Consider the following 27,819-nt stretch of genomic DNA (forward strand, 5'->3'; position numbering starts at 1 on the left):
GCTTTGGGCCCCTAATAACCACTGACCCATGAGCACCAGAACAGGCAGGTGCACACAGCCACCTGTGTCACAAGGCTCCAGACTTCTTGGAGGTGTTTTGCATGAAACCCTCATTCATCTGTACCTCAAATTTAAAGTCATTCTGAATGATTCAATTAAGTGATCCCTTCTGCACTCTGTATGATTTAAAGTATAGGCAACGTACTGTAATAACACATTTCTTTAAATGTTGGATTAAATATCCAATGAAGTGTTGACACTCGATCTCAAGCACATATCATTTGAAAAGTAAACATGCCTGAGTAAGGTGTGGCGAAGACATGTGATATATGTTCTGTGATGGTAATTTATTATCTGGGAAATATTACTGCTTCTACAGGAATAGCTGCTGTAACAGAATCCTTTAACCTGGGAGGGGGTGGGGTGTGGGGGGGGGGGGAGCTAAAGACCAAACTCGGAATCATTGTCTTTAAATTATCTTTTTTCCCATATTTCCTCCACATCATTTATTTGCTTCAGAATGACCCTAAGGCAAACATTTAACATACAACTCTATTGCTATATACGTACATTGTAAAGCTAGATTTATGCCTTGTGGTACCTCTGAACAGCATCTGATCAGCAGTGGTCGGCAGCCAGATAACTATCAGGATGGGCCTTGAAGAGCAGCTATGAACTTGTCCTCCTGCTGGTAAAATGGTGAACTGTCACATCAAAGGCAAATGATGCTGCTCTACAGCAGCCAAAAAAAAAACCCCCTCTTTTTTTTTTTTTAAAAAAACAATATTTTTTTTTTAATTTTTTTTTTTGGGGTTTTTTTCTTTTTTTCCTCCCCACACATGAAGACATGAAAGGGGAGAGAGGGGGGGGAATGACATGCAGCAAAGGGGCACAGGTGGGAGTTGAACTTTACTGCGTTGAGTAAACCTCTATATATGTGCACCTTCTCTACCAACTGAGCTAACCCAGCCACAACACTGCAACATTTTAATAAAAAATAAAATAAAAAATAAAAATAAATAGTACATTCCTGCTTGAACCAAGGTGATACTAGTCAGGATATATTACAGCCGAGATTTCCAATGCCTCATGATGATGACTATTTCATTAATGCTCATCTTTATTAAAAAGACGTACAGTATTATTTTCAAGAAATAGGTGGGGTGTAAATGACACTAAATCCAAAAGGCCTTCTCTTGAGAGCATTTGCATTTATTTATGTAGTTGATTCACACAGAATGGACAAATATAGATCTGCATATAATTCATGATGCATATTCTCAGAGAAAAAAACTCTGTTTACAAAGCCAATTGAGATCCAAATTCCAAAGCAACAATACGCCCCCAAAGAGGTCACAGAAAGTGAAAGCATCAGCAGCACATGTTTCTTACGTTATGTGTCATTATAAATCTTGTTGGCATTTATTGCCGGCCACAGAAGAAGGGACTTAAATTGACCATCCCCCCATGAAAGGCCAGCTGTTGGGCGGGTGGCTCCTATGGGTGAGCAGAACTTTAACCAGAGGGTCTCAGTGCTGACAGATGAGGAGATTAACACGAGAGCAGTCAGGTGGCAATCCCGCAGGACATTTGGAGATGCTAGAGTTAATGTGCTTAAGAACCAGCAGAAGGCCGAACCGGACAAATTCATCTCAATGGCACCACTTGCCAGTGTGGACTACAAAGATCCTTCGCTGTCATACGTGAGACTTCTCAAGTTCAGTTGAGCTGTCAGCAGCTGTCTTGAAACAGACACCTCAGAAGGAGGGCTGGAGACCCTACCCTTTTCTAAAACAGGCAAGAGGAGACTTGGAGGACATTAAGAATTGGAGCATGACATAGCAGACCTGCCCCTAAAGTCTATCAGTGCAAAGCAATTAATGACCAAAACATTGAGTGACATTCTCTGGAGAGTATTAGGTGAGAACAAATTGGCTTTTTCACCAATGTGCAACTATGAGGCCTGAGTTGCAGGCAGTTTGAGGCATCGGTGGATGTTTTGCTAGGCACTGGGTGCTCTATTGCCCCAATGAAGCTGACAGGCAGCTGAAGGGTAGTCATCCACTGTGACATCATTGGCTAGAGGACCATGTGACCCCGGATGCAGCACTCGGGGGGGAAACAACCTCAAGCGGAAGGCGCCCAATCAACCAGCAAGATGTGGTATAGCTACAGGCTGTCCAACTGCATGGAAAACAACTATCCTAGAATACTGCAGAAATGTAAGTTATTCTTGGAGTGTAGACCGAATATATGTTTATCATGTTCCTAAGCCCGAGCACACATTCATCAGACTTCAAGTTTGGAGTAAAAAATGTATTCGCTTAGTGTAAAAAATAAAAACACATTTATCAAGACACTTACTACTCCTTACAGCTTATGTTTAACTACATGACTAACATGCACTTTCTGAGCAGGAACGATTCACCCTAAATCTGCCATATTGTTCAGTCTTTTAAGAAAATCTTTATATTTGATAAGTTTTTCTGCAAAAACATGATTTTTGAAAAAGTTTCTTTATATTTGTGTGAATTCATTTATTATTTCCAATAGGAATGGACATGTGAAATTAGCAGCAATCGAATATATAAATTGTAGAAAATTGATTGAAACAAAACGAAAACTCAACTGGAGCAGGAAAGAAATTCTGCTGCTGATAGACGACGTACATCAGAGAGATCATATGATAAGGAGAATTAGACAAGTGCAGACAATGAAGATTACAGTACATGCAAACTAAATAATTGCCAGTTTTATTGGTGTGGTATGTACCGCTAATAAAAGGTGAAAAGACGCAGTGTAACATGCTAACACGTTTAAATCAAATAAGGCTTAAACTGCTGAATTACACATATTATTCATCATCAATGATATTTTGTACAATCACTCCAGAGCGTCTCTCAGAAGATCACCCATCTCTGTACTGCAGACATCGAGGCTCTAAACCAGCTGAAGAGCTTTTGATCTCAATAAAATTAAATAAAGTCACTGAAGTGACTCATGCATACAGTATGCCTGCATTATATTAACAAGATAATTACCAAAATCCTTTTTGGGCATGTTGGACTCAATGTTCTAGTGTGAAGACAGCATACATTGACCTGTCACCATCAAAGTGCAAAACATGATGTATGATTGTAGTGCTGCTGAAGCACAAATAGAGCCACAGTGTCTTTAAAAGTGTATATAAACCCAAGAGTGCAGCTGCTTCTTTAACGCTGAAGCAAGGCCACATCTTTATCGCTCTCTGACATCCTGGCAGATATTGTCTCGCTACCTTATCTCAACTCAGAAAATGATGGCAATTTCTTCTGCCACTTTTTCATTCGCTGCTGCTTTAAGCTAAATGGATTCACTGTCATCCGTATACATCTCTGAAGGACACGGTCACATTTCAGCGAGACATTTACAGAACATTGGCTCTGCTTCCATCCTTTTCTTTAAAACATAGCCTAGATAAAAAGGAGACAGAGCAGCATGTTGAGAATTATCTAACTTTTAAATCTTTTTTTGGTAAACCTTAGTACAGTTCTTACCCCGCAAGTAGGCCTACACAGTAGGCCACAAAATACAGTTTAAGTAATTTCTCCTTTCCTCTAAAATATAATTGTTTCGCAGTACCTTCATTTAAATACCACTAGGAATGTTAAGTATATGCTGAATATTACTACAATATTACACCGTAAATTAATCTGAATTACGCAGAAGATGTCAAGAAACATTGTATGAACAATCAAAGACAGAGTGGTTACCAAACAGGGTGTGAGAGGAGAAAACTGAATTTAATCATTACATTTGTTTCAGTATTACGACTACCAAAAACTCACAGACTGAGTACATATTGTGATACAGAAAATGAGTTTTATTCTCATGTTAATGTCTCAACATACAAATCACATTCTTTTTAATAAAAGAAAAGTTCAATCAGTACCTGGCATCTAGACTCTTTCTAAAAATACAACCATTTCACGTTGTATCCCGCTCTCTCTCTAACATATCTACTCAGAAAAATAGTAACGTTACAGTTTGCTTCTGCTTACTCATTTAGCCCGATAGTCAAACTTGTGGACCAATTTTTCTTTGAAAAACTGTGCAAGAATAGATCCCTTTTTAATAATTCAAATAAGAAGTGATCCTTTTTTCTAATTAAGAAAAAAAGGCCATCAATGAAATGTTAGGAACTGATGTGATAGATAAAAACGTGAATTAGTTACAGTAGAAATTATAGTACCTATTCGTAGTCTACTGCAAACCTAGGAACAGTTACATGTTTAAGGTAAACAGATAAACAAGTGCAAAACAGAAATAAAAAGGATAAAGTTGCCTTAGTGGATTTTGGCACAATAACATACAGGATATGGTTTCGAGGAAGGGCAGAATATTTTTGTCAATATTTCTTGCCTCCTGAATAAAAAATACAATTAAATAACAATGAAAATTCACTTACATTTAAACAGATCAGAGGAAAATCCTTTATGATTTTACCCTGCAAATTTTGCTTCATAGTGTCTCTTTTAATGAGTACATCGATAAGTGACTGACAACCAACCACATAAAAAAAAAAAAAATTCTTAAAAAAAAAAAAAAAAAAAACATGCTAATACCTGCTAAGACATGACTTGATCGCCAGACATTCCTAGGCCTATGACCTAGTGAAAATACATGTAATATATATTTATATATGTGTTTCTTTTTTTCAGTTGTATCTGCATACTGTATATGTTATACTCTATATTGTTGTTAAATATATGTTAAAGAGATAGAATGATAGTTACACAGTGGTCTGTCTAGGCCTGGAGTGCATTCTGAGGAGTTAACCCGTTGGCCGCCACTTTGGCCTACTCTCAAAACCTCACCATTGTCACGCGCTCTACACTGTACTGGTCTGAAATCAGCCTCTAAATCATCTAGTCCATAAAGGGTGAAATGATGCATTGGATCTTAGAAGAGAAACTTTCAAAAATCCTCTTAATGTTCTGGCTACGTGACCAGAGGCTGGTTTCAGATCAGGCATCTTCTCCGAAGGCACTTCCATAAACTGTCCACGCACCCGGCTACTATAGAAACACAATGCATAGAGCAAACATCGATGTGTTTTGAGTTTTCGTGGCCGTCACTGCTGGCAGTCAGGTTCAGTAGGACCACAGCTACATACTTCAAGGAGGTTTGATGCTTTTGCACTTTTGTGATGAAACACCACAAGGAATGAGATGTCTGATCCTGGCATTCCATTTCTATAGCATCCATTTCATGCTAGCAAACAACCATGATTCAACTGAAATTGTCATTACAATTGTGAACAACAGCGTCAATGTTTTCGCGCTCTCTCTCACATACACTCACGCACAAACACAAACACAATTAGTTGTCAGTCGTCGTCAAATGGGTGCATAATTGTAGGGAAACCACACGTCATTTGGTACATGGGAGGGTCAGGGGGTGGCTGAACTTCATTAGTGTTGAGGTTTGTGTACACAATGGGGTGGTAGGACATACGCATTCAAGTAAATATTGAACACCAAGTCAGACTCGTCTTTTGACTGTAAACGGACGCTTACAATGCAGCATTACAAATACACCACCAGAGAAACCCTTAGGGAAGACTGACTGAACTTTTAACGTCGAGATCCAGTGCTACTAACCTGCTCCGGAGCACATCAGAAATAAGAAGGAGGCTCTGATTATAAATCAAGACAAAGACAGAATAAAAAAATATCAATAATTTACATAACTAGCTCACTGTAGTGTACCTATTGGTATAGTGTGAAAGGGTTAATTAGTGTTTGGGGAATGGAGATGAAAGCCGCAGCTTGCTGTAGTGGCAGACGGTCTCCTCTAGGGGCAGCCGAGTGGAGTCCACAGGACTTTACTTTGTTCTTGATCAACTATAGTCATGATCTGAGTGCAAATGTAAGGCAGGGTGCCGCCTTGGACAATACCTGAAAATAGAGGGAACGTTTATTACAGTGCAAAGAAAGTACGGACTGACACATAGTGGGCATTAGGGCTGGGCGATAGGGAGAAAATCAGATATCACGATATTCTTGACCAAATACCTCAATATCAAGGCAATATTCTAGGGTTGACAATTGGTGCTTTAACAAAATATCTTCACACTTAGATTTTAGATAAATAATCATCAGTAATGTGGACATAATCTCTAAGTGGGGAAAAGGCAAATATCACTTTACTGTAATGAAGCATTTAAAACCAGTAAAAGACAACACTTATGTCATATCACGATATTACGATATCCAAAATATAACACAATATCTAGTCTCATATCACGATATCAATATATTGCCCAGCCCTAGTGGGCATATTATCTGTAGTCTATGTTGTTGTTTTTAGACGTTTCGATTGCATACAAACCTGTGAAGAATTTGCTGTACTCTTGCTCTATCTTCTGTGCACTTTCAAATTGCTCCTTGGAATGTTTTTGAGAGACTTTATCCCGCAGATAAACCGGATCTTTCTGCTCCCTGTGACAAAAAAAAAGTCAAAACATATGAGGTATGAATCCAACACCAGTGACCACTTATCTTCCCTATATTTTGATTGTGTCTTTCCATCATTCAGAGCATCCAATACTGTTACAAGTGTATGCTCAAATTTAGAATTCACCTGTTACTTATTTTGCCAGTGAGGGTCTTGGGAGAGAAATCTTTTCTGAAAATCAGTCACAAATTAGGCAAACTATGTCTATTGTTTATCAGAAGTACTTATTATTTAAATATGTGACAACAATGTCTGATAAATCCTGATAAAAATAGTTATTACATACAACAAATATAAAGTAAAGAGGGGATACAGCACTTGCAATGAGAGGCTTTATTTTGAAAAAGAAATAACAACCAGCTGTTTGGGATTATGCAAGAGTTTGTGGTGGGGTGCTTTGACAGACCCACCAAAGAGTTCATGTTAGGATGTGGAGTGTGAAGGCTTATCATGCTCCATACACAGACACACACACACAGACAGACAGACACAGACAGACACAGACACACAGACAGACACAGACACAGACACACACACACACACACACACACCAGTGTATGTGGTTCAAAGAAATGCTACTTACTTGATCTGCTTTGCGTTTTTGTAACGGACGAAGACAACAATTGGATAAATGTGAACGCTGTGGAGCCTTTCGATGGCGTGCGGGGCAATGTCGAGCAAACAGTGACAGCCCTGTATCCAAAAAAAAAAAAGAAAAAGAAAACAGAGCAAACTAATTCAACAAATTTCAAAAGGCTTGACAATTGCCACTTGCTGTTACGAGTAGTAATCTTGCTTTTCATTCATCAATATCTAAGAAAGCGCTGCAATAGTGATAGCTTATCTTGAGCAGAGATTTAAAAGACAAATTGAAGCCACTTTATCTTTCCTGATAAAATCTGACGAGAAAGAAAAGCACCGGCTAATACCTTATCTGTTATTTCCTTTATAGAAGCAACAGTGGTCACGTCAAAATGGCCACTCCTGCGCTTGTAGTCGATGAAGAGGCAATCTTTGACGCCCCGCTCGATGGCTTGCTGGGATGCCTTCATCACCTCTGCAGACGTGACAGAAAGAGGGAAAGAGTAAAGAAAGAAATGGAAAAAGAAGAACCCTAAAGTCTAATTTAAGATGCAAAAATATCCAACGGTTGTTAAGAATGTAGATGCACAATGTATGCCCATAATGTGTATGACTGCCAACCATCTGGATCAGGTGAACTCACCCAGTAAACATCTGCAGAACTTCCCAGGAGACTCTTTGACCAGCATCTCCTTGACGGCGTCAGTGAGCGGCCCAAGGATGAGTACCGGTCGGGGAGAGGTGCACTCCACCTTCTGGACCCGCTGGTATGCCAGGCTCACACAGTCTGACACAAAGAACACAATCAATATCAATCAAATATCCTTTTTGGCAAAAATTGCACGGTGCCATTTTGATGCTTCCTGCTATTTTTATCCAAAAACATCGAAACGTTTCTTCTCACCATCAAGGAAGGGGATGGAGTCTGTGCTGATGGCGTCCAGAGCCACCATCTCTTTGCTGTCTTTGGAGCTGCTGCGTTTGTGTTTCTGTTTTCTCCTGAAGAAGGATCTGCGGGCCGCTGCAGAGAGAGTCTTACTGGAGTCTTCCTTCATTTCTGTCACACTGTGTCTGCGGTAAAACTCTTGGTCCATCCTAGAAAAACACACACACAAACACACAACACACACAACAAAAAAAAAACAAAAAACCCCACCACACACACACACACACACACACACACACACACACACACACACACACACACACACACACACACACACACACACACACACACACACAGTTAGAGGATCCACACATAAAAAGGCAGCATGTGTATCAGTGTATAAGAAGTAGTACTTGTGTTTTCAGTTTCAGGGACATTTATTTAATAATAAATCTTTATTGATTGTTTAGCAACATCAATGCATGTCTGCAGAGACACACGATAAGACGACGACATGATCGTGCAGTAAGTGCAACAGGACAGTCCAACACATATGGCAGTGGAGTGACATTAGGATTTCTACATTGAAGCAGTGTGGCACAGATTGTTGTCACAGCTGTTCCAAACTGTCCTCTAGCTCAAAAAAAAGTATGTGTGTAAACTGGCATTGCATTCTCCACCCACATGTACTTGCTGGGGATCTGCCCCCTCTGGATCTGCTGTGCATTCTCATCTAGCTGCCAGGCCATCCACGTCCCGAAGCTGCCCTTTGGTAAAGACTCATCCACGTACAGGATGTCATCCTTCTTGAAACTGAGGTCCCCCTCAGCCTCCCCCACCCGGTCGTAAAGTGCTCTGGTAAGAGGGAGAGACAAAGATAGATGGGGAGTTATGAAGTGTACGGCAGAACGAGGGAGCGGAGGAGCATAAAGTTAATGAAGTGAGAGAGCAGTTGAGGTATTAGACAAGAAAGGTGTGAAGAGAACACGATTAGGAATAGAGATAGAAGGAGGGTAAGAAAAGTGTAGAGGATGTTTATCAATTGCCAGTATAGGCCTTGCTTGCCTCTTGCTGGAGCCTCTTGAGTCATTCCAGAGCAGCATATCTGTGACTGCCAGGCAGGCTGTATTTACTGCGGATGACATCACAAGCCCACTTGCCTATATGACAAGTGACTGTGGCAGCTGTGGCAACACGCCCCAACAGACTCCCAACAATAAAAACGTGACTAGCTTCATTTTCCACTCATATACAGTGTATTTCTAATGGCCTGGAAAACACGGCACTAAAATGAATCAGGTGTTGGGTCTGGTGCGTAGTGAGTAGAGAGATATAGATAACCTAAATTTGTGGGTTGATTAGCAGAATTGCAGTCACACTGCGGATCTGGGACATAATTGGTTAGATGAGAAAGATTCCAGCTTGTCCAAGGGTCGCTCCAGTGGTGGTTCTATATATAGCAGCATGGACAGAGATGAGGCTGCTTGGGGAAAAATTTGTGTGGTCCTTTCACAGTGCTGTTACTCATAAATGCCCAAAAATTATCTGTGTACATGTGCAATGTGTATATATGCATGTACCTAATATAAAAGCCATCTCCTGGAACATCTTTGAGTGTGCTGAAGTCATCTGGCCGATGCTGCACCTTGAATGTGACCGTCTCCGCAGGCTTCAGCATCTCGACGTACACCTCTTCTGCCGTCTTATTCTTCATATTCACCGAGTTGTACTGAAAGACAAGAGATAATGAGAATGATAACTTCACTACACATTATGATAAACAAAGACAAACTCAGGAGCAGCAGAGGAATTTGGTCCACAAGTAAACCGCTACATTTCCTCCAAGCTTTCAGCTGTATTAAATTGTCGCAGTATTGATTTGTGCCATGTATGGGGGGGAAGAAAACAAACAAGATGGGAGATTGGTGAACAGACTGATGCTGTGCGGCCTGATGACAAAGCTGCATGGCAATTCAGACAGCAGGCCCTTTGTGGCAGAGAGCTAAGAGGGAGCATGCCACGAATTGTCTGTTAGGAGTTTGCGGTGCTCCGAATGGATCGCCAACGTGAAGTGAGAGAGGACGCAGACGAGGAGAAGATCAATGAGGAACAATGACGGGCAGGAAAATAATAATCCCAGCATCTTCTGGCAGCACTTGAGTCTAAAGTCACAAAAGCACACAAAGCTTTGAACATCTTATTATAAAGAGTTTAGCTTTGAGATCACTTCTAACTGATATTACACCTACAAGTCTTTACGGTCTTACAAAAATCCACAGCTTTTTACATTTGTGAAATGTATTAACTCCCACTTAAAAAGATCTCTCTTCAGTTACATATCTGACTGAATACAAATACTTTATGTACTCAAGTATATGTTAATATGACAATCAAAAAGCCACAGAAATCATCATTTTTTGCACTGTATGTTGGTCAGTTGCTCAGGCGTTTGTGCATTTCTAATGCATGTGTGTTTGAATAAAAGACAAGAGTCCACACCTCCAGAATGATGTCCCCAGGAAGCAGCCCATCAGGGCCTCTGGCAGGACTGTCCTCATCCAGGCTCTCTATGTAAACGCCCCGTAGGTTCCCTCCGCAGAGTGTCACTCCCACCTCCACCCCAGGCCTGCGCACCGTCACAAGCCTCGGCTCATCCACCTTCTTGCTGCCCTCAGACGGCATTCTACAGGACAACAAGTGGTCAGTTAGAGAATTGAGGAGTCTAATGGTGTAGCATGGAGCAAGCATTTCTCTCACACCCAGCTTATTATTATGGTGGGGTTGTTTTTTCCTTTTACTAATGTTTGTGTTGAGGTTTACCTGATGAAATTGTTGGGACTTGTAGTGGGTGTGGTCTGTTTGGAGGAAGGAGTGAGCGTGCCCTCATCCTGTTCGCTGAGTGTATCGATGGTGGAGTGATTGTCGGGGGTGGCGGCTCCGCTCCCCTGGGGAGTCGAGTGAGTACTGACTGGCTCCAAGCGGGAGCTGCACCGTAAAAAAAAAAAAAAAGAGAGAAAAGGTGAATTAAAAACAGCGTCTCCATTACATACTTTGTCCACCAGAGAGCAACTTTATCTTTCCGCTGTAAAATGTCTAATAATCATAATAATAGACATAATAATGCCTACATATTTTGGTCACAATAACCACATAACACACATTAAAATGTCTTTCAAAAGGTCTTTGTTTCTCAGTATAGGTTATGGGTCTGAATTTAAAAAAGAATATCAGTCAATATAAGCTCTCAAATATCGCCATCAGTATCACAATCGTGCATACTGTGAATATATAAAAGATAAAACAGCAATACTGTAGCTATATACATCTTTATACCAGGCACACAAATGAACAACTGTTGTTTCAGAGATTGTTCATTCAGCTAAGAAAGTGTGAATGCAATGAATGATGATCTGCCCTCTCTGCTAAACAAACAAACAAACTATAAATGCATTTGAAAAACACCTGGCCATATAAAAAAATATTAAAATGTCATTCTTAAACTGAAACACTTACTGGAACCGATTTAGGAATCAGCTGAGCAGCACACCTGGGGCTAACGCCACACTGAACATTTACAGACATTTCTACAAGAAACATCATGTTACCTGGAGCGGGAGTGGATGCCCAGCTGGTACATGTGTGGGTTGTACTGGGCCATAATGGTGATGGTGTCACACTGCTGGCCGATGATGAGTCGAGCTTGCTGCTCCGTAGCGTTCCGCAGGTTGATGCCGTTATACTAATGAAGGAAGAACAGTGTGATTAGTGAGAGTTTTAGGAGTGGTGGATTTACTCAAAGAACACAGAGATATTAACATGGTATGTGCCCAGTCTATTTAGGGTTTTAAGTCATTAGGAGTACTTGGTGGAGAAGATACCCATGAGAACTGACAAGGCATTAGTTTTACACCCATTTCTTAAGTCTTAGAGTCCATACATACATACATGTTCTGTAAAGAGACTAGGCAGCCATTATTTGCCTTGCAACATCTGTAGTCCGACTTGAAATTCAGACGCAATCATGCCTAGTTGGGATTATTTTTGATTTTTGTTCTAAGTCTCTACAAGGTTTTGGTAGGAAATATTCACATACTTTCGTTTTCTTCAAAAACATTTTCAAAAACAATCCTACTATTGCTTTCTTTTTCTTTTAACTACTCTGACTGTGTAGCATCCACATCAAAGTCATGTGCCCTCTTGATGTGGCATTGCAAGAGAGTTTCAGGATTCGTCAACTGCATTTCGGCAAGTATTAAAATATTGGGAACTGTGACAACACTAATACAGACAGTCTATCAGGATGTGAAGCCATACAGAATAAAGGAATGGTAGGCAGCAAAATGACTGAGCCTTTGAAGCAAACACATATTAGTAGTATCCGATTAGTATTGGATGACTCCTGTATTGTTCTGCTCCTTGACAGGCATCTGACAATGCATTCTTTATTGATGCTGCTTGAAGCCGCAACCTCTCCGACATACAGTAGGTTGGTTATACCTCCAGTAATTGGTCTCCATACTCCAATCCTGCCTGGTGGGCGATGCTACCTCCAGTAACTTTAGAAACAAAGATCCCTCCGTTCTCCCCACCGACGATGGAGATGCCCAGAGGCTCCGCGCCTTTGTGCACAATTACATTGCGGGGCTCCTCCAAGTATGGCCTGGTGGGAAAGAGGTTTGTGTATAAATGAATAGCATCCCAGAAAAGCAGTTACACTGTACCACGCAGGAGCAAGTTGAAAGGGGTTAGGGGACGTCACAGTTGGATTGACCAACTTATTTACAGCTCTGGAGAGATGCTTGCTACCTAGGCTTTTGCTCTACAAAATCATATCTGGTCCAAATTGTAAACCCTATCAATCGAAAGACTGATTTGTGTTTAAAGAATGTTCGAGCCTGAGCTTACATTTCCCTCCAGGCCTGTAAATTCATCTCTCCAGTGCCACTTTACACCTGGCTTACAGAAGAACCTGGACAGGTTTAGAGTACAGAGACACTGTGTGCAACATCATAAAAGCACAGGCAAGGGAAATCCCTTCACATGGAGGAGATTTGCTTGAACTGTGCGTCTTCATAACAAGTTGGCATCGGACATGGCATACAATTCCATGAAAGCAGATAAGAGGAATGGATTTGCAGCCAGGGACAGAGGTAAACAGAGTGGTGGTGTACAAACAAGACCATGATCCAGAAGCTTGAGGCTGAATAATAATACCATTGCATAACATACATACTGTGAACTGAAAGGTGACTTGGCTTGAGGCCAAAATACAAACATGCATGTTGACCATGTCATCATCATGGGGCATGGACACGGCATGCAATATCTGAGACTCAAGTGGGTTTTCCGACATGGAGAGAGACAAGTGCAGACATATAAACAGAACACTGAACCTTTGAAGTTCAGCAAGTGTAGCTAATCAGGTCTATTTTTTTTTTTTTGGTTTCCTAAGGCACTGATATTGTGGCATGCAAAATATTATCAATCTGAAAATTAAACAGCGCTCTTGTGGAGGGTGAAAAACATCCCAATTCCTCCTCCTTTTGCATTATATAGTGCATGTATACTGCACGAGACTGTTCTGCTACTCTATATTAGCTACCCAACTACACTGGAGCGTGTGAACGACGTGAGCTTGGGGGAAGGGTGGGAGCATTCCCTTTTTGTAGCACTTTGAGGAAGAACGAACCTGAGGCTCCTGAGAGAGGAGAACCTCGGCCTTGCAGCCAGAGGAATCCTTAGAAAAGATCGGTTACGGTAAAGAGATCTGGAGGCGGAAAGGTTTCAGAGAGGCGGGAGGAAGATAAAGAGCAGAATGGAGGACAAATATCATACAGAGACAGTAACAGTGTCAAAGACTGAGAGGTGTCGGCAATACAAAATGGGACAGAAAGGGTGGAAAAAAGAAAATCCAATTCCAACAAAGCAGCACATCACTGCTTCTTTTTTGGAAACAAGAAGAAGCTTCCATGAAATCATTAAGAGTTTTAATAGGATTTCAATCCTCATTTCAATAAGAGATTGCACAGTTCTGACCAGGATAGACCGGTTGCCTGGCGACGCCTTTTGATATAGCCTAAGAGGATCCCTAAGGCCAGACGTAGGTTATATCATACTCGCTTTTCAAGTGATCCTTCTAATCATACTCTCCATTATTCACACACCATTCGCAGAGCCATTTTCTCAGTATTCCTGTCCTAAAACAATGGCCATAACTAGACACTTAGAACACTCAACTGATAAATATTCCGTAAATATTCCATACAGTTCGTCTGTGATAGGCAACTTTCAATTTGCCAATGAACATTTTTCACTCAGCAGTGGTCGACTGGGCAGCTAATTTATCTGTGAACACTCATTTTTGTCATACCTGTCTTTCCTGCGCTCCCCTATTGGCAAAGGGCTGACTGAGATCCGAGGTAAAGTGGAAATGGAGCCTTGTGATTGGCTGCTGGCAAACGAGGAAGTCTCCAGATTGAGGGGCGAATGCGGAGGTGTGATGAGACTGGGACTGCTACACTCAGAGTGTGAGAGGGAACCTGGATTTAGGGGAGGAGGAGCAGAAAGGTAAAGGTACATCTCCCATGAAGATACACATCTGGAATACACATTGAAATCGGATTACAATTTCAAGTTTGTGAAAATAAACATCTCACTTGTCACACATCCACAAATAACCTACTGACATGCTTACAAGGATATTGCTACCTGAGCTGCCTGTCAGCAGTTAGTAGCTTTTGGTTTCTATATCTGTATATTGAAGCTAAGTTTAATGAAAGAAGCTTGGAACACATTGTTTTCACAGCAGTGAAATGGTTTAAAAACCATCTGAGGAGGAGGTTTAGGTAATCAGATGCTGAATTGCATGGAGACTATTTACACCTGGAATCATTATTTCTCTGAACACTATCTGACCACTCAGAATGCACATTTAGAAAAACAAAATTCATAATTTGGGGCTAACCAAAAGCTAAAGAGACAAACTGCTTACAGCAGTTCAGGTGTTGACAATTCCACATCTGAGGATGACATTCAAAGTTCTTTTCTGTCGGTGCTGTAAAATCTCAATTTAAAAATGTATCAGACATTGATCTTAAATCTCAACGTTAAATGAAGCCTGAAGTAAAATGAAGAAAATATGGCTAGACCCAACAGCTGCTGATGTGCATTATGATCTATGGGACTTTTAAATGTTTTAATACTTATATGGTGAGTGTGAAGTGTTTTTTTTTTTTTTTTAACTATTGAGTGCATTACCTCTGTCTGACCCCAGCATGGAGCGAGGGTAGCGGGGAGTGGAAGGGATTTTGATCCTCTCTGTGCGGTACTGGACATTATTGGAGGAACCTGGTAGAGGGATGAGATAATACAGGAATGAATGTTGTGACATAATACGCTAAAAGAGAAAGGGCACCGAGCCTGTGACCTTTAGGTGTGTGCGTGCGTGCATGAGTGTCAGACTGACCGAGTCGTGCGCTGGAGGGCAGTGAGTTTGTACCGTGTGAAGCTCTGCTGCTGCGTGACGATGAGGATTCAGAGTAGTCACTTGTGCGCTTCTGCTGGCTCAGGTCCAGGCTCAGACGACCCTGGTGTTGTGGGCTACACAAACAAAAAAACTACAATGCTTATACAATTCTTTGAACATGCAAGGTATTTTACAGTTCAGCGCTAATTAAATTAAAATTAAACAACTGCACTATATTTAGGCAACGCGACAGTGGAAAATTCTTTTCCACCCTAACCCAATTTTAGTTATGCGATTTTTGTGAATTTTGTGAAATATTAGTAATCATAACAGGCCCCATCAGAAACACTAAACCGACAATGAAAGATGTAAACCGCCATTTAAAAAAAACAGGTGTCAAGGAAACGGTGAGTGTGAAAAGGAGGTAACCTGGTGTGGGTGTGCTGGTGACATATCTGGGAGGCGACAGATGGACAGTTGCTGGTATGAACGCGGTGACTGCGCACGGTGTACACTGGATTCCTCATCACAGCTGTCACAGCGGGGCAAGGAGCCAGACCCCGGTGGACTGAATCTGACAGAGGACAGACACGCCACCATGTTAGGGGTGGGGGGGGGGGCAATGGGGTGGGTGGGGCCACTATGATTATAGTGAGAGCATGTAAGCGTATTTATGTAAACGTTTGAGAAACTTACTAGGAGGTAGCGTGCCATTGTAGACTGTGGGGACAAAGCCGACGCTGTGCCTATGGGAGCGGCTGGGGGAGGAACGCAGCATGTCCCTGGGCTCTGGTGAATGCTCATCGTTAGAGTAGCTCTGTGATTGATGACAGAAACAAAACGGTTACCATTTTCCCTGCAGGGTAACAAAACACCATTATGTCTTGGGAGAAATCCTCTACCCTTCGCTAGAGACAAGTACCATAGGAGAAAAATGACAGCACGAACATCCCATAACAGTACAATGAACATTTATCCCCACTACGTTCTCCTGTGTTCTTCAGGGCCTGAAGAGGTAGCCACCCAGGAATGGCTGTCTGAGCCCTGGGCACTGACTCAGCTCCTAGGTTGGGTAGCTGTACCAGTACAGAAGCATCAATCACTTCGACACGCTGGCTAAGAGGCAAGTCCCCGAGGCATAACTGTGACGGGGCTGTAAATTATATTACAAAATGGATGCTTTGGCCCACTGGGATAATTTGAAATGTTGGTCATTTTAGATTCAAACATTTCTCAAATGCATCATGTTCTCATCTCTTTATTAGAGAAGCTTCTAAACAAACCTCGCCTTGAATTGGTGCAGGGGTCATGCAAAGGAAACTTTCAGAATCAAATGCAGCACATAAAGACTCTAGATCCAATTGTTTAAGCCTTAAATGGACTTACTTGGAAGGAGGGAAGAGTGATGGTCTGGGGGGTCATCCTACGTCGAAGGGCGGGGGCAGATTTGGGGCGCGGCCTCTTCACCTCTGGCTCCTCCCCTCTGGTTCGGCCGATGTCCTCATCGCATGACTTCCTCGAGGTCAGGACCTTGCCGTCCAGGAAATAGTGGTTTCCATTCCTGTCTCTTTCTCGCTCGCTTCGCTCTCCCGCCGCCATGGAGATGGCAGCCTCTCCCTTGCCGTCTGAGGTGATCGTGCAGTCAGAGGCAGAGCTGCTTTGATGTTTGTGTTTGAACTTGAAGGAGTCACTGCGAGTGGGTGGGGTTGGAGGGGTAGGGGTGGATGAGGAGGAGAGGGACTCTGTCTTCGAAGGCTGCGGGGAGTGGGAAGTTGCAGCGGCGGCCACAACTGCAATCTGATTGGCTGCCATGTACTCCATCTTAGAGGAAGGTGTTTCGGGGCGTTTGAAAGTGTCTGGGTCAAAGATGGACTTCCTCTGCTTGGGCGATTTGTAGATGGAGAGCTGGGCTGCTGCTGTGACTGGACTGGTGTTATCTGGTGCAACCGACATACCTCCCACCATCATCTTGGGCCATGTGCCCCCACTGTGCTTCTTCTCCAGGGTTGTCTCCATTGTGATGCAGTCTGAGGCAGAGACAGGGTCAAAGGGCAAGGAGGAAGGCGCCTTTGTGTAGGGACAGCACTCTTGGAAAGCACTGGGGCCATAGCGGCCAGTGCCCAAGTCAGAGGCCGGCCGAAGGCTAGTAGCATGGAGGGACCCCGTGGAGAACGGCTTGTTGATGTCGCTGTACACCTCATCAGATTCTCCTCTGACCTTCCTCCTCTCCCCAGAGATGCTACTTGTGCTGGTGGTTCCAACATCAGGGCAGAATATGTCAGTCTGTGTCGAGCTGTTGTGTTTCAGGTTGCGGCTGTTCCGGGAGTGAATCTCAGACAGGTGAATGCGCCCATTGGACTTCTCTGAAGACTCACGCAGACTCTCAAAGATGTTCTGGCCTGACGTGCTGTGAGGGAAGAACTGTGGGGAGGACAGATGAAGCAATGTTGTGATAACACTGGCAAATTAATTGGCAATGCATCAGATAATCCAGTTCTCACAAACCACACTATTGAAATGTAAATGTAAAACTGCTATGTAGGACATAAAAAAGTAGAAAGAAGGTCTCTATTGTTAGCATAGGTGAAGTAGAAAAGGAGCTCAGAAAGAGAGAGTGGCCCACCTTCATGAGAGAGAGGCTAAGAGAGTCCCTGCAGCTCCTCAACAGAGCCTCACACTCTGTCACAGATTTGTTATCCAGAGCAATGCCATTTATCTGGGGAGTAGAGAAAGACATTGGAAATAAGGACAGGTCCTTCAACACCAAAGCAATCAACGTTTTTCTTTTTGATATTCACGTGTGTGTGTGTGTGTGTGTGTGTGTGTGTGTGTGTGTGTGTGTGTGTGTGTGTGTGTGTGTGAGAGTGATGGCAGTATTATTAAATAGATGCACATCTACAAACACATACAGGTGCCATGTCTTGCGGACATGAGATTGCCTGGGGCTTGAGATATGTCTCACTGCTGCAGTAAGGAAACCACAAGAAATCTAGGCCAGCACATTTCAGTCTGACAAACCCTAACACTCACATTTACGTCACAATGGGCTCGACTTGAGGAGTCAGAGATATTGAAGAGCATATATTATGGATGAGATTCATCAGGAAAGAACTTTCTGCTTTAACCTAGAAGAAATGAGCATCTCTGAGCTCACCTCTGAGCCATGGAGTTCAGCTACTGACATTCAATTGCATCCCATGCATATTTCATTGAAGATTCAGCACTTTGGACTCTTTTTTTGGCAAACGCAATTAAGCATTTAATAAGTTATATATAACCCGATACACTAATGTGATTAACGTTTAAAAGGGCATGATAAAATACGATACTCTTCCAGGATTAAGATCTCTTAACGCATCATCTGTACTTACCATTGCTAATTGTGCTTGCAGCTGAGCTATCATCTGGCATATCACTTCCCTGGCTACATGGAGGAGACTGTTCTGCTGATAAATGGTGAGCAGAGATATCAAAGTGCTCTGGGATTCAAGGGTAATGCACAAGTTTCATGCTTAAGTTTAACACAAACTTTTCAAAGATAAGAGATGGAGATGCATAGCTCCATTTCTGTCACTTGTCTTCTCTCTTTCATTCTCTGTGTGAGTATATTGAAGCTGTGCGTTTAAAGACTCCACCTAGCCCTCTAGAGCTGCAAGCTTCTAAGGATTTAATAAAAGCAGAAGACTTTCCTCCTTCTATTTCACAACCAAATCCCACTTTATCTGGGTTTGGAGTGTGGATACTGGAATGGAACAAGGCCTGGATTAGAAAGCCAAAGGATCCGGTGTGAGCTGTTAGTGTGGTAGATGTTGAGGGAAGGAGTATAAAAAAAGAAGGATTTCAAAGAAGCTAAGAAAAGACTCACAGCGATCAGTCTGTCTCCAACTGTGAGAGAGCCTTCCCTGGCTGCTGGACTGCCCTGGACAAGGGCAGTGACAAACACGCCGCTCTCCAGACCAATACCACTGTCTGAGAGATAGGAGGGAAAATGGGAAAGCGTGAAATAACACTGAAGCACTAACAGCCACAAGGCTTAGTAATGAGAGAAGACAAAGCAAGCCAAGTGATTTAGCGCTCTATACACCTTGGTGTCCCACGAGGTTGATGTGGACAGGAGTGAGGAGCCTTCCTCCCAGAGACTTCCTTCTTCGTACTACCATGTTGATCAATCCGCCACCATTAAGGAAGGCCTTCACCACCTGCTTCCTGTCCTTATTGGTAAGGTCCATGTCATTAATCTTCAACAACCAATCATTCACTCTGGAGACACAAGAGGATGGACAATGAGGGATTTAACGGTTAGTCAAGAAAAGAACACGGTAGCTTCTTGAAGCAGCTCATACCTTAACCTTCCATCTGCGATACTTCCTTTGTCCACTCTTGTAACAAATATACCACAATCTCCTGGTAAATACGGATCATTTACCCCCTCAGCGATATCAAACCCAAGTGCCTTTAAATCCATGTCGTCCTGTAAGGGCAATAATATTAATGTCAGTAAATTCCTTCATTTTGACAAACTTACTACAATATCATTACGTTCTGGAGCTCTACTGGCTCTCAGGAGACTGGTGTGTCACCAAATCCCTCTCAGGTATAATAGCTGAGCACTGATCTTACCCTGTTTTTCTCAAACTCCACCACCTCTGTCTCCCACTCCAGGGAGTCTGTGTCGATGGCTGAGTCGTGAGAGCTGTGGGCCATTAGCTGACAGAACCGGGCCTCCTTCTCCAGCTGGCTCTCCATCTTCTCTCTTAACAGAGGAAGAAATCGCACACAGAATCAAAGGTCAGTCACTTGAGGATGGATGGGCAGAGACAACAAAGAGATCACACACACAGCCAGTCTTTATACTGGAAAATATTTTTCTTACCAAAAGCACAATGTTTTTCTGTTTGGAATAAAATGACAAGGTGCACCACTCTGGATGTAGAATCCAATCCAATCCATTTAGTATAAAATTAAGAAGAAATGATGTCAGAAAGTATACACGTTTTGACCTTCTTTTTATTTGGAATTGGGCTCAAACTTCTCGTATCTTTCCAAAAGTATTTCTTGTGTCCTTTCTCACACTTTCTGTTTTTTGGTTTATGGAATCAAACTTATCTTTACTTATAAAGAAAACTAAAAGTAGAACACACACAATGCCCAACTGTCAGTAAGATATATGGTGTCCTACTGAGGCACGCCTTGAGGGTAGATGTGACATTAAAACCCCAATCTTACATTGTTCTTTACAGAGGATAGAGAAAGAAAGTCTCAAAGTCACAGCATACTGCATGCTCCATCAATGCTTTGGCTGACAAATGGCTGTCATATTCACTTTAGCCAGCAGAGGGAGCTTTTACATGCAATATAAATTCATATGCAGGATGACAGGGCCAGTGAGAAACCAAATGTGTATGTGTGTCCAAAACACTAACGCTTCTCGGGATTACACTTTTAATCTGGGCATGTGCAAATGGCGCCAGACAAACAACTGAGCTCCATGATGTCTCCAAAGGCAGAATATCACAGTTCACGCTCTGCCACACACTGAGTACAACAGCCAGACAAGTTGGCAGAGTAGAGGCAATGTTGTTCTGTGCTCGCTCAAATGCAGGAGGATTTTCCTTGGATTGCTTATGTGAGTGTTTCCTATCATTTTTATAATAACTGAGGATTCAGCACCATGGTGAAGACTCACTTTAGTTCTTTGAGCTCTCGCAACGCATCATTCTTCTGTTTCCTCATATCGTCGAGATTACGCAGGGCATCGGCCAGATCGCTGACTGCCCGGTCCCTCTCCCGCCGTAGGTTATCACACAGAGTCCTGGGGAAGAAGAGGCGAAAGTAAGAATAAAGAACGAAGCGTATAGGGAGAAGCAGTAATTAGCCAGCGATTCTCTATGACACTGTATGTGGTCAGGAGTCTTTAACAAACCCGTACACTGACTGACCTTATGCTCTCCCTCTCTGCCACTATTTTGTCCCTCTCTTGAAAGGCCCAATCCCGTCGACATTTGGCCACCTCCGCCTCCTGCGTGGCCTCCTTCAGTTCCTGGGACATGGCCTCATACTGTTTCCTCAGCATCTCAATCTCCTTATTGGCTCGTTCCATGTCCAGGGTGGCCGAGTCTTGTTTCTAAGAACATTGAGAATACATGAATAAGATTATTCATAGGACGAGTGTGCTACATGCTGCATTTCCATATGTAACAACATCGTAGCGTTTACAGTGTCTGGTGTGAAAAAAGTAACGGTGGAGAGACTGTGCAGATGTGCGACTTTCAAACAAACCACAGCTCATCTTTAAGGTCTTAAAAGGTTTAAGTACATGTGACCAGCAGAATGACTGTTAAGAGGGCCATCTAGTGGGCAGACAGAGGTGTGACATAAATCCGCTTAATACTGTAATCCACCAACTGACAGCTCACTGGATGCACTAAGCTCTTTATCATGTGTCGAACCTTTGACTTTATGCTGTCAAATCTAAGGTGCAGTTTGTTACCTGTCTGGCCTGATAGTACTCTCTGAGCAACTGATCCCTTTGAATGATGGCCTCCGTCCTCTCTTTGCGGGCCACGTCCCTCTCCTCCCGTACCACCTCGATGTCCTTGCAGGCCTGACTCAGCTCCTTCTGAGCCTCGGCCTTGTCCTTCACCTCGTGGCAGTACTTCTCCAGCAGCTCGTTCCTCTCGCAGATGGCCCTGTCGCGGTCCACCAGTGACGAGTTTAACTCCTGTGGGGAACAAAGGGTGCAAAACAGAATGAGGGCATCTCAACACCGGGAGTCATTAATGCGATGTGAAAAAAAATGATGTGGCCAATGCAGAGTAATCCAACAGTAGTTATGAATCTCTTTGGTCTGTCAAACAGAGTGCTTAGAAATATTCTTCAAAATAGGAGAAGGTGGAACTGAACTATTTTTGTGCAGTGTCATTGGAGAGAACGGCCTTTGATCCACTGACTGAAAAGTAGATGCCTGGCTCAAGTCACCAACAGACACACTAAAAACCTGACAGCTTGAATTCAATGTTCACAGAGGAAATAGTTCACTCAGTAAGACAGTAAGTCTCCTGGAGAAGCTGTGACTGATGAGTAAGGACAAAAGCAGTTTTATTTCAAAATGCTTTATATCCAAGCTTTTTAAATGAATGAGATAGATATATATATATATATATATATATATATATATAATATATATATAAATAAAATCATTAAAAAGCTTGTTTTATAAGAACAGTTGTGCTGATGTTTTTTGGAGCAATACTCTTCATGTTCAGCCTCAATGCTGGCCAGTCACCTCTCTGGATATTAAGAGTGCATCAGATATAACTGATATTGTGTATTGTGTACATTTGATACATTCTTGAGTCTGATACCTGCCGGAGTGCCTCCAACTCTTCACTGGCAACCACTCTCTCTGAAGAGGTGTTTTTCAGTCGGGCCTCGGCTGCCTCCAGTTCTGTCTGCAACTTGTCCAGCTCCTTGATCACCTGGTCCCTCTCACTCATGATGAGACGATACTCGTTGAACACAGAGTCTCTCTCCTCCTTGTACTTCTCGCAGTCCTTGGCTGCCTTCAGCTGCAAGTTCTTGTAGCGTGTCACCTCCGACTGCAGGCGCTCCATCTCTCTCTGCAGCTCCTTGTTCTGCGCGGAGGACTTGTTCAGTTCCTGCTGCACTGAATCAAACCTGGGAGGGTGGAGGAAGATGGTGAGCATTTCGGTGAACAATTATTTTATGAGATGCTCATATAAAATTATGTGCTGGCTGCAGCTTGAGTGTAGCTCATATAGCGCTTGTTCCTATGTGTGTGTACAGGTGCTGGGTCATCACCGCCTCTGCTAGACTGATTCCAGCCGGTGAAACACGCACAGGCATGATCCATAATATTTAACATATCAATATAAAGTTTATTTTCCCTGGAATATGACAGCGGTCGGTTTGATCTCATGTGTTCTTGTTCTCTGTACGTGTGCAGGTGATAAATGCTTTCACCTCCTTATCGAGGTGGAGTACTGCTGCTGGTAGTGCATGGCCGAGTCTCGCTGTTTGAGCAGCGCGTCCATCTGCTTCTGCAGCCTTCGGTTCTCCTCCTCGGCCTGCTCAAGGCGGCTCAGGTCTGTGTTGTGGTTAGCCACCTTCTCACTGTAGCGCTTGCTCAGGGCGTCATACTCCTTCTTCACGCCCTCCAGCTTGTCCATAGCTGTGTCATAGAGTTTGTTTAACACCTCTGAAGAGCCCTTCTCTCTCATTACCTGGTAAGGACAACAAAAGTCATATAATATGTCATTATAAAACTACTGATGGTGTTCAAAATGTCAATGCCATCAAATTAAATGGAACTATGCCTGTATTTGCTGTGCCCCACCTTAGCAGCAGATGGCATCAATGTGTAGGCAGGATTCTATTTTTACAGCAAATCCTGTGCCAGCTTAAACAAAAGCTTTTTTTTTTTAAGTGGAAGTTCATTTTTGAAAACTGAATTAATGCATGCAAGTCAAACCAAATGGCTAGCCTGCAATTAACTGTTTTATGTGTAGTGAGTCTGTCCTTCAGAATGGACTACTAATTCTTTGTGAGTCTGTATGTCTCATTACTGCAGGTCTTGCTGATATAGTCCTCCTAAATTCTGACAGAGTTGCTGAGACCCGAGGGTTGTATTGACCTCATCCACACAGCATACACTGCGTATACACTGATCTTGTAGCTACATGGGTTGGGTCAGCGTGCCCTTTGCCCAAGCCAAAGCCCTTTTCTTTTGCACTTGCCCTTCTCAGAAGTGCTCTGTATGCATTTCCCTCTGCTTGGTTGCCCTGTGCTCTTAACAACTGCAGTGTTCCCACGGGTGCTGTGTGAGACAGTACTGCATAGTAGTCACAGGGTCACAGCAACCTTGCGCTGTTTAGAACTAAGAACAAGAAAGGAAATATTGTTTGATGCTCCACAATCTATGACTTCCAAATATAAAGCGGTGAAAACCTCAGCACTAATACAAATATGTGATGCTGTAGCAAAAGGAACACATTTTTTGTGAAACATTTGATTTTGTATAATGATTCTAGCATCTGTGCCACATCAGAAAACCTCCAAAGGCAACTCCTGCCCTTAAAACATCTGGGCAGATACAGATCACACCCACACACGTGTCTGTGCTGTGCGTGTGGAATGTACCTGCTGTTGCTGCAGCCGGAGGTCTGCCAACTCTTTCTGGTCTTGACTGTGCAGTCGTTTGAGCTCCTCACAGCTCTGTTTTAGGTGGTTGTGCTCTCGGACAAGTTGAGTGTCGTCCCTCCTGAGTGTCTCCATCTCCTCCTTCAGCTGGGTCTGTTCGCCCAAGATGCGGCTGTGCAGCATGCTGGAAGAGGAAACGCACAGACACGCAGGAGGAGTAAACACATGTATATACAGAGAGATACATTGCACATGCAAATATATAGGTAACAGCAAGCAAGCTTTGAGGTTATTAAGTAAACAGAAGCTTAAAACCTAGCAGGAGAATTCTGCAAGTGATATGCAACGTGTCAAACTTAAAAAATAAATAATAATAAAGTCATTACAAAGGTAATTTAATTTATGGACAGTTTTCAAGAGGGGGACACTATCCGTAACTTTACCTTTTTAGAAGTTAGAAAATATAATAATTAGCTAAAACAGCTATTACCCTGTATGATCAGTCTCCATGCTCCAGAAATTTTGCCTCAGCTTATGAGCTGTTAGGCTGAATAATTCAATCACGTAAATGCCTCCATTTCAAAGCTTTTAAAACCATGCTTGTTTTTTTGGAGTGCCAATTCCCTTTCAATGTGAAAGCCAGCTGTAGCTCCAAGGGATGTTCTTTCAATTAGGTTAATTGCAACACCATGCCAATATTCGCTACAATTCCATTAAAACAATGCAATAAAATGTAATTAGTTCTACGCTGAAAAGCAGCAGGTAGCAGAATGTTCATCCTACGCTTACGACATGTGCACTTCAATAATAAGTCCCGACATACATTCATCACTGCTTTCGTATGAAAATCTAAGCAAACTGGGTACATTCATTGTATTTAGACATAATGCAGGCAACTATTTAAAACTGAAGGTCTAAGAGTCCTTCATTAGCAAAGAGAAAGGGGAAAAAAGGAACCATGACACTTAGCAGTAGAAATACTCACTGGTAGAAGTCTGCCTCTTTTACAGCCTCCTCGCACCTCTTGAGCGTTTTGGTGTGCTGGTTCTGGAGAGACTGCAGATCTGCCATGGCCCTCATGCACTGACTTTTGAGACGCTCATAGTCATGACTGGGTTTGGAATTTGGCCTTAAGGGGAAAAGCAGCAAGGAATCAACACTATCCAGCAGCCTTGTACTATAATGCGGCCGAATACAGCTCAGATTGGAGGATGTAAAAGACAGAGTGGGCCTTCCCCTTGCATGACAATTCATTAGATAGGAATGTAATGTTTGACTAAATGTAAATAACATAAAAAAGCAGCCTTCATATCATCTGTTGCACAAGAACCATCTGGGAATTAGTGCCTGCTCTCTACAAGTTAAGAGTCAACATTATTCTAGACTTATTCTAGAATTAATAGATGAAAACATGGCAGCCAGAAGTGAGGACACTGACATCACAGTGTCTAACATCTACAGAGAGTAAACATTACCAGTCATAAACTTTGCAGCTCTGACAGCAATGAATCTTAGGTCAGAGTCAATAGTTGGATCTGATACATTTCATTTAAGCAACAAAAAAGCATCTATAATTATAGTAGACAGATTCATAGACATCAGCCAAATAAAAGTGTTACCAGAAGGATATAAAAAAAAAAAACAGTAACAACAATGACTTGGCAGGCATGCCCAGATTTGCACCTGCAGTCATCGAAGGTGGTCCCGGGCGATGCCAACGCCAGACGCTTACGAAGCTCATCCCTCTCCCTGGTCACCTGGCGGAGCTGGAACAAGATGGTGTCCAGGTTGTCACCGGATGGCCGGTTGTCGTTAATGGCGGGGGGTGGGGAGGATGCTTCACCGTTAACGGGCGAACCTGCAACAGTGAGCAGCACATTACCAGAGGTAATCAAAACACACTGGAAAAGTTTCCCTGGCAATGTATACTATCATTCAGGAGGTGCATAATATATGTACATTAGCCCAGATGCCATTAGACACACCAAAAAGGGACACAGATAACTTGTTAAGGTACAATGAGTACCCTTGCAACCAACTTTAGCATTAGGAAGCAAAAGAGTTTAGTCCTGTCCAACACTCAGGGCAGCAACTGGCTGTTATATAATCTGCTGGACAATTTGCTGTACATTTGCAAAAAAAAATGATGTTGGATTTACAAGACTACTCAATATGTAATCACTGACATAAAAAATAAAAGGTGGAAGACCGGTTGGATTTAGTGATTTACTGCATCTCTGGTACTTTCTGTGTGATTAAAACGAAGGTATCCATGTATCCTTGGATTACATTTAAGCACTCTTGTTTGGAACCCCAGGGCATCTGAAGTCTTTGTACAGGAATAATAGCTCCCCACTGAAATACTTTATAAATACATGAGTGGTTGTTTTCAAGGAGACTTACTTTTCCTTTCCCTGGCCTCATGTGTCAACAAGATCTGTTCATTCTACATGTAATGACTCAGATATTATTCACCCGATTGATTTTAACAAAATCTAATTAAAATAAAAAGGGCATTCTCTTTCATTGTGTGTCCTTGACACTAGGGCTGCACGATATGAGGAAAATATTGAACTGGTAACATTGAATTGAATATAAAAAGGCACCACACTACTTGACACTTTGTCAAACAGACATATTCTGACAAAACATTATGAAGGAGTCATTTTCAGGGTTGTTTTCTTCATTTAAAAAGAGCACCCACGGCAGGAAATCAACATTTGGCCCTTTTGGAGGTTTATGTAACACTGCTGAGTCATTATGGACCTTTGTCAAAACTAGGGAAAGGCAAGCATGGGATCCTTTTTTTTTTTAAGATTGTTTTGGGGCTTTTCCCTTTATTATATTGTGACAGTGGATAGATGGGAAAGGGGGAGAGAGATGGGGGATGAAACGCAGCAAAGGGCAGCAGGTCGGATTTGAACCCACGGCGCTGCAAAGGACTCAGCCTACATGGGGCGCATGCTCTTACTGGGTGAGCTAGAATCCACCCCTCCCCCCCATATGGGATTTAAAGGAAAATATCTGAACTTTGTAACTCAGCAGAAGTACGCTAATATGATCGTGAATAGGATCCCACAAGTCATAACACAGCCATGCCGATTTTTCTTTTGCACCGTTATGTGTTTGCATGTCAGGTATCTTGGCTTGTTATACATACCAACGCTACTGAGGGAGCTGCTGCTTTCTGAGTCAGATGGCATAGTGGAGAGAACGCTGTACGTGGAAC

General features: G+C 42.6%; 1 protein-coding gene across 4 annotated transcripts; it reads right to left on the bottom strand.

Moving 5' to 3' along the window:
• Positions 1-5,484: 5,484 nt before the first annotated feature.
• Positions 5,485-27,819, bottom strand: dlg5a (discs, large homolog 5a (Drosophila)). Of its 4 annotated transcripts, none has more exons than XM_039783835.1 (34): positions 27,751-27,819; positions 26,274-26,448; positions 25,576-25,719; positions 24,591-24,774; positions 23,415-23,674; positions 22,796-23,108; positions 21,922-22,152; positions 21,371-21,555; positions 21,118-21,243; positions 20,052-20,184; positions 19,775-19,902; positions 19,516-19,691; positions 19,297-19,400; positions 18,055-18,147; positions 16,818-17,852; positions 16,128-16,248; positions 15,861-16,005; positions 15,465-15,565; positions 15,224-15,313; positions 14,337-14,505; positions 13,656-13,733; positions 12,464-12,626; positions 11,572-11,705; positions 10,787-10,951; positions 10,466-10,649; positions 9,547-9,695; positions 8,651-8,821; positions 7,985-8,175; positions 7,724-7,867; positions 7,428-7,555; positions 7,082-7,191; positions 6,625-6,669; positions 6,373-6,482; positions 5,485-5,939 (listed from the first exon to the last, which is right to left on the bottom strand). In XM_039783835.1, exons 1-34 carry the CDS (start codon positions 27,791-27,793, stop codon positions 5,836-5,838), a joined length of 5,832 nt encoding a protein of 1,943 aa, XP_039639769.1. In that variant the 5' UTR covers positions 27,794-27,819; the 3' UTR covers positions 5,485-5,835. The 4 variants fall into 4 exon arrangements, with proteins under 4 accessions (XP_039639769.1, XP_039639768.1, XP_039639770.1 ...); XM_039783834.1 differs by having other exon boundaries at positions 15,432-15,565; XM_039783836.1 differs by lacking the exon at positions 6,625-6,669 and having other exon boundaries at positions 15,432-15,565.

Source organism: Perca fluviatilis, chromosome 19 (assembly GCF_010015445.1).
Source record: "Perca fluviatilis chromosome 19, GENO_Pfluv_1.0, whole genome shotgun sequence".
In the NCBI taxonomy this organism is placed as follows: domain Eukaryota; kingdom Metazoa; phylum Chordata; class Actinopteri; order Perciformes; family Percidae; genus Perca; species Perca fluviatilis.

Excerpts from the sequence above, each read along its gene's own strand:
- dlg5a (XM_039783834.1), bottom strand. The coding sequence starts at position 27,793 with ATGCCATCTGACTCAGAAAGCAGCAGCTCCCTCAGTAGCGTTG. Across the intron at positions 15,314-15,431 it reads GCCCTCCAGCGCACGACTCG|GTTCCTCCAATAATGTCCAG; the intron begins GTCAGTCTGACA and ends TCCCTCTACCAG. Across the intron at positions 8,176-8,650 it reads CAGATCCCCAGCAAGTACAT|GATGGACCAAGAGTTTTACC; the intron begins GTGGGTGGAGAA and ends GTGTTTTTCTAG.